Source organism: Lactuca saligna, chromosome 1, assembly GCF_052625555.1.
Source record: "Lactuca saligna cultivar CGN05327 chromosome 1, ASM5262555v1, whole genome shotgun sequence".
NCBI lineage: Eukaryota > Viridiplantae > Streptophyta > Magnoliopsida > Asterales > Asteraceae > Lactuca > Lactuca saligna.
In genome coordinates, this window is record NC_136417.1 from 69,878,369 (window position 1) to 69,889,058 (window position 10,690).

General features: G+C 36.2%; 1 protein-coding gene across 1 annotated transcript; it reads right to left on the reverse strand.

Moving 5' to 3' along the window:
* Positions 1–1,943: 1,943 nt before the first annotated feature.
* Positions 1,944–2,262, reverse strand: LOC144999311 (histone H4-like). The gene has a single exon (XM_078958703.1). The coding sequence runs from the start codon at positions 2,259–2,261 to the stop codon at positions 1,950–1,952; it is 312 nt and encodes a 103-aa protein (XP_078814829.1). The 5' UTR covers position 2,262; the 3' UTR covers positions 1,944–1,949.
* Positions 2,263–10,690: the final 8,428 nt, after the last annotated feature.

Sequence of the window (10,690 nt, forward strand, 5' to 3'; positions counted from 1 at the left end):
GCCGAGAATAAGAAGGGAGAAGAAGAGAAGATAGATGAGAGATGAGACAAGATGTTGCATTGGAACATGAGATTAGCCTAGATACATGTTGTATAATTGCATGGATACACATTAAACAAACATGAGGTGTCAATTAATTATATCCATGGAATTTTCTTTTCTTTATATATATATATATATATATATATATATATGTGTGTGTGTGTGTGTGTGTGTCGAGAATGAGAGGAAAGAGTGAAAGAAAAGAGTGTTTTGAGCTTATCTCGAACATTCTTGAAATTATAGGCCCAATATGAAGGTTTTTGGCCCATTAGGCCCTTCTTATGGGTTTACGTCCCAAAGTAGATGAAGGAATGGGGTTTACGGACCAAAAATGTTCAAGAGAGTTGTTTTCAGCCCATAGAGGCCCATGAGGATGAAGTGGGTCATTTGAGGTCCAATAAGGCCTATAAAAGTGAAATGAGATTTTTTAGGCCCAACATGGTCCAAAAAGTTATAGTTTCATGAAAGTGGTCCAATTAGATCCCAATAACCAAGTTGTGAGTTTATTGGCCCATTAGGCTCAATAAATCATTTCTAGTCCAATTGGGGTTTGAAGTTGGAAATTAGGGTTTTAAATCCATAGTTGAGTATTTGAGATGTATTGAATTAGGTTTTGAACTTTACGAGTCATTTTTTGGTTCAAATTTTTGTTTTTGGAATGATCATTTGCACAAAACTTCAACTTAGGTTACAAGTTACACTGGAGTTGATTACATGAATACAAAATTTCTTAGCCTAAAATACTACTTGTGACAGTTACAATTAAACAATAAATGACCTCAAGTGTTAAAAAAAATGATCAAATGTATTAATAATCTTAAAAATATATATTTTGAATGAAGTTAGTTTTTTAAATCCTTTTGAATTTGTGTTACCACTTTTCCATTCAAAATTATTGAGTGAATACCTCATATGCAATGATTACATCAAAAGATCAAAAGGAAAATGCATGGATCGATCTAAATCAATGAACGGTATATAGACATTTTATCAATTCAATATCTAAATCATTGAAACAAGTCTGAAAGGGTGTTTGGGATTCTTTTTCAAAGTGACTTTTTGGATTGTTGAGTTTTTCAAGAAACTAAGGATGCGTTTTGTTGTAGAAAATTTTTCAGTTTTCTAAGAAAAATTTCCAAGAAAAACAGAAAATTTGAAAACGTGTTTAGTTCGTTTAGTTTTTTCAAAATTTTCCAAGAAAATAAAAATTTTCAGTTTTCCAAATTGAATGTAAATTAGAAACATGATTTTTAAAGTTTTCCAAAGTTTTCCAAATTTCTAAGATAGAAAATGAAAACTCCCCCGGTTTCAACCAAACGCGTTTTCTAATATTTTTATTGAAAATTGAAAATGAAAACTAAATTTTATTTTCTGAAAACATTTTTTTAGAAAATGAAAACAATTTTCCACAACCAAACGCAACCTAAAAGTTTGAAAATGTGTTCAACAAATCTAAAAATCCTTTTTAAAATCATTTTTGGCAAGAAGAAAAATAATTGGTTTTAAATGTCATAAATTTATTACTTTTGGTAATTTTTCACTTTTTGGCTTTTCCTACCTCAAAAGTTAATCCAAATACATTACTAACGTCAATAGGCCTTGTTAAAAAATGCAATCCCAAACACCCCCTCAGTCATGCTGCCTTTAGAACCATAAGAACTGCTTAATTTGAAATCAATCTTGAATAGTATGATCAAACGATTCCACTCTTTTCCTGATGCACTTGCCCTCAAATGTTACTCAAATTCAAGGACAAAACTAAATTCCGTGTACATATCATTTGAGAAAGATAAATTTTAAACCATAAATTGACAACTATCAGATATTGTATTGAGAACTTCAATTACAAGTAGAATCACTTCAAACTGAAATCCGGTGTCAAACAAGAACAATAGCCCTAAATTCTATTAACCACCAAATCCATATAGAGTACGACCTTGGCGCTTCAAAGCATATACCACATCCATGGCCATATCAGTTTTCCAGCGAGCATGTTTGGTGTATGTGATGGCATCGCAGATGATGTTTTCAAGAAAGAACTTCAAAACTACACAGTTTTCCTCGTAGATTAATCCACTGATACGCTTAACACCTCCTCCTCTTGCCAGAAGGCGTATCGCCGGCTTGGTGATGCCTTGGATGTTGTCCCGGAGAACCTTACAATGCCGTTTAGCTCCTCTCTTTCCCAATCCCTTGCCTCCCTTTCCTCTTCCTGACATTTTTTTTGTGTTTGGAAATGAATTTGATTTTCGTTTGTGATAGACATGTTGTTGATTAGGATACATGGAGTGGTCACGAGTGATTCTAGTGTGGAGAAGATGCCATGTCATTATTTACCCTTTCCACAACCAACTCACTAGGTTGTGGAAATGGTATTCACTAGTGGTTAAGGTGTGGAGAGGCAAAAAGAAGAAGAGAGAAAAAGAAAAAAATGTGAGGGGAAGCAAAGCTAGCCAATGAGATCATCCGTCTTCATGCGTCTTCACCAAGACGCCACAACCAAACCACCGGGGCTAGGAAATGGTGTTCGCGCGTCTTGGCCCCTCCACATCAGCTTTTCACGTGTGTAAAGGCTTCCACTCCAGATAGCCTTAGGGGTTTAGTAAGAAAGGTTGGTGGGGTATTTGTTTTGTGGCTGTTGGATCGAATAAGGTATAATGGATTGCTGGCCGTCTGATTGTGATCTGTGTGATATGCAAGAAAAGGTTTTTGATTGGCTCATTTTACAATTGCTGGATCTAGGTAAGACTAATTAGAGTACTGCATTAAGTAATTTCGGGAAAGTATAGGAACCAAATTGGTAGCACCTAAGTGCGGATTTATATGTTTTATTAAAAAAATACTACCATATTAGTTTTCAATAAAAAAGTTTATATTTAATTTATATATGTATATTGTTTCTAATGAATATTATATTTTCTACTCTGGAAACAAAAAGGATTACAAGTAGTAAACTTTTAATGAATATAAAATTTTAAGGTCAAATTTGTCAACGAAATAGAGTTATGAGGTTTTCATTGTTAGTAAGTAATTAATTGATAGGTATTTAGCTATTTTCTTGACTAAAAAAATTGTTATACACAAAAATTAAAATATATGATAACCTTATTTTGTAGTAATATCAAACTTCATGATTAATATTTTTTCATCGTTTTTGATCTAAATAATAGTTACATGAGTATTTCACCATTTGAATAATAAAAATCAATCGATACACATTTGTGATATGGTGTAGTTATTCGAAATCCATAGCACCGAAATGCTCCGAGACGAACAACTTTTGGCTCAGAAGTTCTGTCCTTGCAGAGTCCGATTCCTAGCCAAACCTCCTAGTAAATGAGTTATGTTTATCCTACTTTAAGTATAGCTTATATTTAAGTTCAATATCGTTAATAAACAATATATATATATATATATATATATATATATATACACACACACACACAAAGTGTTATTATAATATCTTTTAATTACTCGCGGTATAGGGAATCTGGTTTGAAGGGTCACACAGGGTTGTTGGATTTCAGAAGTGCTATAATGCCAAAATGGTCCTTCCCTCTGGTGTTTCATGTTTGGTCTCTGTCTGTAGATAGTGGTTGAAAACTATTGTTTAACACTTATAAAACAATATCGCTCATAAATAGTCATTATAAATATTAGACTAAAATCTAGCGGTAATGATACTAGGTTTCACCAAAGGAAAATATAATTGATAGAAGCGAAGTGTTGTCCGAGTTTGGAATCATTACTTTAACAAGTGAGTGCACACTTTCATGAACAAGATTTTAATACAAGTATTAATTAAAGTATTAAATATATGTTTATGTGTGAAATATTTGATATTGCATGAAATACGTATTAAGAGTATATTTGATAATATATGATGATTTTGATAATATATCATGATTTAGAGTGCAGAGTAAGCCTAAATTAATTAAGATGAATACTGGGTAGTGTCCTCTTATGAGTGTGGGTGAGATATACACGGAGGGTAGAACTTTAAAATATGTCATCAATCCGAGAGCATGGATTAGACATAGTCATTTGTCTCTAGTCCGAGAGTATGTATTGGGAATAGCCATTTGTCATTGATCCGAGAGCATGGATTTGACACAGTCAATTGTCCCTAGTCTGAGAGTATGGAATGGGCATAGTTATTGATCCAGGAGCATACATTAGACATACCCGATCTGGGAGTACTGATTAGGCAAAGAGGTTAATAAGACACAATCTAAGAGTATAGATTGTATCGTCGTGAGGATCGACGAGGTGGGGTAAAATTGCTTATATAAGGTGAAAGTTGTATATATTGTGAGTTATATATATATATATATATATATATATATATATATATATATATATATATATATATATATGTGGGACTGAAATCCATATGTACTCACCGGGTTTCCTAACTTGACCCACTCAGTTTATTTTTATCACATGTGTCGACATGAAGCTACATTGCACTGAGAGATTAAATGAGATGTAAATCACTAGTGTAAATTAATATAAGATCTATTTATGCTTATGTTTATGTATTGACGATAACATCCCAAAGTTTTTATATAAATAAAATACATTTCTTCGGAAATGCTTTGAAAATACATTTATCATGTTTTTTGGGAACAAATTCTTCAATATTATTATTTAAAATGAATGCTTTGATTTTCAATTAAGCATAATTAAATTTTTTAAAATGACCACGAATTTGGGGATGTCACAGTTTGTCCGTTGTGTGACACTTTCGCATGTGAACTTGGCTATTGAATGAATACACTAAGTCACATGTTAGAATGATCTTAGGATAAGAGGTTTGATCATGCTGCGTAGCTATCATCTAAGTCCAACCATTTTAGGATTGAATCTTTTCGCCTAAGATTGTTTAGACTATGGGGCATGTGACTGCATTCATGCGATAGTCATCTGGCACCAATGGAGGGTCGTGTGGTAGTTGGTGATATGGTGAGTTGTGTGGGGTCAACCGGCCAGTTGCATTATTGGATGAGGAGGCGGTGGTCTCCTTTTAGTGGGTGTAGTTCATAGCGAGTCAGCGTATGTAATGATTAGCCACTCTTTAAAGAGTGAGAGCAGGGTGGAGGTGCACCCGTGGTGTTGGGATTTTGAGATTAAGGATTTCGTAGGAGGATCTATCTTATTTTATTGTGTTTAAGTTCCAACCGGCTCCTCTGTATGAATGTTGCTTGCTTTTTTCCTTTGTGGAACTCATGAGTGATGTGAGTTATCCATTAAGTGAATATGTCAAGTCACATTTGGAAAATGTTGGATAATCTAAGAGTGACGGATTTGACCTTACTGTGAAGCTCTCATCTAAGTCCAACCGTTGTTAGGATGAGCCTGTTACTCAAATGATTATCTGAGCTTTGTTGCATGTGATTGTATTCATGGAATAGATAGTTAACATTGTGAGGAGTTCTTCCGCAAATGATGGTAGAGAAGTGTGGAACCCAAGGATAGCCTAGGGAGTATTTTAGTGCAAGTATTTTGTTGTTGATCAAGTTTCAGGGGTATTCTGTGACTTGGTCTTAGAGGTCCCAAGACGATTCTTGAGGAAAGTATGGATAGGTGTGGAAGGTAGTAGTGGGCACTTACTACTGGAAGCACAGGATCCATACTCGATTCAAGGAATATTTTGGGGATTCAAAGGACTGGTCAAGGAACATAACATGGTTGGATACCACGGTTCGAGGCAGTGGTTCTGTAACGTTCGATCTTTTGGTTTGGGTTGCTCAAACGAGGATGGGTTTTGTGTTTATTCAGTCCCCTATGTCGATGTCGATGTGGGTTGAGTGGTTCAGACCCAAATTAGTATGTTGATTAAAAATATTAAGGGTTTTGTTAGAAGTTGTTCCTTGGGCCTCGAGACACGGGGAGGAGGCAGTTTATATGATCGGCTTGGAAATCGCATCTGGGATTTAAGTGACGGATTATCGGATTAGATTATCGTTATTTGTGGAAAGGATCTTTCCCTTCGGTTTTCCGATTTAGAAGGAGTGGGCAAGCTTCTCAGCGCAGTATTTACAAATAGGTTGATGTGTTTTTGATGCCTTGTAATTTTATTAAGGGTCTGTCTTTTTGGGTTATAGCAGGACGGGCATCATTTTTGTGGTTAGAAGTGCAAGAAAAGAGTGTATGTTGTGGGGAGACTCATGGGCTGGTGCTCATCGAGAAGGGGGTGACCAAGGAGCTCGTGAAGATATTGATTCCTATTGGGGTGCCAATGAATAAATAAGAACCACTGGGATTATGCAGGTCAAGTATCGATGACAGAGGGAAAAATTGTCAGCTGGGGTAAATATTTCTAATTATAGTCTATTTTAGGATAGGGATCGAACAATGAATCGGTTTCGAAATTTGGTGGGTCCAGCCCCGCCAGGGTTTTGGTTATTTAGATTTAATTTCATGTGTTAGCAATCATTGGTCGCATCGTCTGTCATTCAGCAAAGGGTCCTTGAAGGTTTTGGGTATGATTGTTGATGTTCTCTAGATGCGTCATCTTATCACCAGGTTTAGTATGTTTTAGGCTCCTTTGGTCTCTGATTATGCTTACTCTCTCTGGCAGTGTGGAATTTTGGTTCATAGTAGTCTTGGGTTGGGTGGAAATCAGAGTCGTTCCTTCTCAAGTTGATTGCATGTTGGTGGAACCTGTTTTGCCTCAATCATGAGGATGTATTCTATGAAGATTGAGGTTCGTTGTCAGGTAGAACCTTGGTATTTCTACCCTTTTTGGATGATGTTATGGGTTCTTCAGGATAGGTATTATGGGAATTCATTATGTGTATGTGGTCTGGACAAGATAACATTGGGGCTTGGATCGAATTATTCACTTGGTGGTGATAGCATCAAAACTGGATCAAGGGTACAGCCGTTTATCCTATTCTTGGATCGAGTGTGACCATGATTCCATTGAGTTTTGCATTGGGAGCATCTTGTTTTGTGAAGGAAGTGGGTGTGGTATAATTATGGCATTGTTATGCATGGTTAGTGTTGAAAGGGACGTTGTTTAGGTCCACACAAGGCATTGGAAAAGAGGTTTGGAGCATGTTGGCCTGTGATGTGGGTCGTTAGTGCCGAGCAGAATATGTAATGTTGACAAGCATTCCAGACATAGGCCGTGGGCCCAGGGATCGTGATTGTTGAATTTATCTAAGTGTGGTACTTTTGGTATTGATGCATTAATGGAATTCGAGAGACACAATCAACTGCTTTGGATAAAGAGAACAATTAAAGGTGGTTGGAAGTATCGATCGTGTATCAGAAAGTGTCTCAAAATGTTTTCATTATAATCTCGTTTGCCTGCTTATGAAGGGTTGATTATCAAAGTTAGGAACCGGTTATGAAGTCTCATACCAAAGTTGTCCGTTGATATATCGGGTGCTTTGCTTGATGGGGGGGGGGGGTACATTAGAATTGTTAAGGAATGGAGGTAAAAGTGGGATTCCTAGAACTCTCATCCTTGCTCATAGGATCAGTGGTTGGAGTGGCATGTCAGGGAGTTATAGGTTAATTAAAGGATTTTGGTGCATCTTAAGGGCTTTCGAGTAGTGGAAGATTCGCGATTTATGTGATTGGGTTCTTTTCAGACAAGGTATTGAATTCCTCGTTTTGAGCTGAGTAGTGACAATTATCTTTTATTAGGGATCTGCTAGGTGGTTGGGGATTTATGTTCTCGGGTATCTATAAATTCTTTCAAGATGGATAGGTTGTTCGGTTCGGGTTGTGAAATTGAGTCCTTATTGGGATAGTTTTGTTTGGTGCTATCATTCATGGAGTCCTACAATGTTCAGGGTTTTCAGTTTCCGGTATAGCGATCATGTATCTTCTATTTTGGATTTGACATAAGTAAGGGTCGGTGGTAATCTGAGTGGGGTGACTTCTATAGTCATTTTGGGGTTCAGGGAGTTCAGTTAGGATCGTCATTTCGGTAGGGGAGACTGTAAAGAATGATTTTGAGGACGAAACCTAATTTAAGTGGGGGAGATTTGTAACACCCATAATTTTGAGGAATAATTATGGAAATATATAGTAAGTTGTAGCCTCCATTGTCAAGCATTTTAGCATTGGAAGAAAGTTTGGTGTTCATTTTGTGCATTGTGAAGGAGTTAGAAGATCTTGAAGTTTCTAAGCTTGGAGAAGGAAGTCTTGGATCCATAACCACTACCCATTTTGCAAGGAGTTTGAGGTATTAAGTTATTATCTTGATTGCTAGATGCTTAGATCTCTCTTTTAGGTTAAATTGTTATGTTTTAGCCATGGTTTGGATGGATGTTGGGATTTGGATGTCCCAAAACCCTATTCTTTCAAAAATAGGGTTTTCATGGACTCTTTTGGCGTAAAGGTGTCAAATTAAAGGATTTAAGGGCCTCATGCATTCATTAAGTCCTTCATTTAGCCCTTTTGAGCATTTGAGTTCCTCTTAGTCATGTTTGAGTGTAAAGTTGGAAACTTTATTTAGCCTTCTAGCTGTAAGGGTCAGATATGCAGTTTGGGTTATGTTTTTGATGATTAAGTGCTTAATTATTAGGTCATCACTCTTTTAAGCATAGGGTTTGGGTTTTGGACCCATTTCGGTAGTTCTTAGGGGTAAAGTCGGAAACTTTACCCTTCTAGATTTCATTTGGCCGAGATCTGAGTTTTGGAACTCTTGGATTCATTGAAAACAACTTGATTTATTAAGGAGTAAATTACATGAATGGTCCCTATGCTTTGGGGTAATTTACGCGTTTGATCCCTAACTTATTTTTTTAACTCAGAAGGTCCCTATTGATTATTTTTATTACGTATTTGGTCCCTATTATTTGTTTTTGTTACGCGCTTGGTCCCTATCATACTTAAAAAGACTATTATTTAAATAGGAAAAAATGATGCAGTACGTAAGGTAAGGTGAGAAGGGTGAGATTATGGGTGTGTTTATTTAAATAAATTAAAAAATAAAGGGAAAATAGACTTTTTATGTAAGACAGGGACCAAGCGCGTAACAAAAACAAATAGTAGGGACCTTCCGAGTTAAAAAAATAAGTTAGGGACCAAACGCGCAAATTACCCTAAACCATAGGGACCATTCGTGTAATTTACTCTTTATTAAGTTGTTGGATTCTAGGAGAACTCGAAGTGTCTATTGGTCAACACAGCATGTTGGCTGGAGTTTTCCCATTTTTCTGGATGTTATCTAAACACAACATGTTTGATAGTAAACACAACGTGTTGGGTCAACATGGACTGTTGACCTTGACCGTTGACTTTGACTTTGACCAAGTTTGACCTTGAGGGTATTTTGGGTATGATAGGATTTTGATGAATTTGGTCATTTGATGGTTGTAGGCATTTGAGTTGAGAGCTGAGATTCGGAGTCGAACCGTATCAATTATGTGATGCTTCAAAGGCGAGTGTTCCTCACTATACTTATTGTGTCAAAGGCACCAAGACCTCCCCTTTTTGGATTGTTATCCTGATTATTGCATGATTGAGTATTGTTGTGATCTGTTCGATCAATATTTTGGGATATAGGATGTTGTTATGTTGTAGCGATCTGTTAGATCGGTGTCCTAGTAGATATGATGATGCTATGTGATATGTAAGATATGCTTGTTGTTTATTCACTGGTTGTATTCTTGTTTGTTATGTATGCGTCGACATGGTTTGTGAGTGGTTGGGTTGAGGCAGGCATGCTTTGTGTGGAAGTCCAACATACCCAGGTCATCCTGGATAGACTGAAGGCCAATAGGGCGTACCAGTCAGGCCGAAGGCCTGAAGAACGTTCTAGATAGGCTGAAGGCCTGAGGTGGCGTACCGGTCATGATGTTGGTTATGTGAGCATACTTGATAGATTGTAGGCTGATGGGGCTTTCCAGTCAAACTGAAGGCTCTGTATGGATGTTGTTTGTTGATATATGTAATTTGTTTGTATGATGGTACTTTGGTGGAACCCACTAAGCTTCATGCTTACAGTTTTGGTTTATGGTTTCAGGTACTTCAGTGGATCGTATCAGGGTGAAGGCGTGATCGTACACATCCTCGTGTTTTTTGAACTTATGATTTTTGGGAAACTCTGATTATGCGAATGTTTTGGAAGCTATGTTGAAAATGATTCTAATTTTAAATAATGTATTGGTAACAATGATTTTTTGTAAACACTTTTATAGAAAAATGGTTGTTTTGAAAAGTTTAAATTTTATGAATTTTTATGGATGTTACACTTGATTAAGGTCAAAATCATTATTATTGTTATAATTAATAAATCTTATTTATTTGTTAAATTAGTTAATCGATAATTAGATGGGAAAAATCCTATAAATACATTTTTAATTCAATTAAAATTTTAATTACCCCACATTTATATATAATTAATTATTCTCATATTTATATTCTTATAAAAAGTTTCACTACTAGAAAAATACTCTTTAGTGACACGCATTGCGTGTTGTAAAAGGGTCAGATGACACACAAATGCGTGTCAAGGCACCCCCTTTCATAAAGGAAGATGACGCACATTTACGCGTGTTGTAAAAGGGTCAGATGACACACAAATGCGTGTCAAGGCACCCCCTTTCATAAAGGAAGATGACGCACATTTACGTGTCGTTACCTTACAGTGCACATTTATGATACACATTTACGACACGCAATG

Bases quoted from the DNA above. Each gene is read 5' to 3' on its own strand.
- LOC144999311 (XM_078958703.1), bottom strand. From the start codon at position 2,261: ATGTCAGGAAGAGGAAAGGGAGGCAAGGGATTGGGAAAGAGAGGAGCT.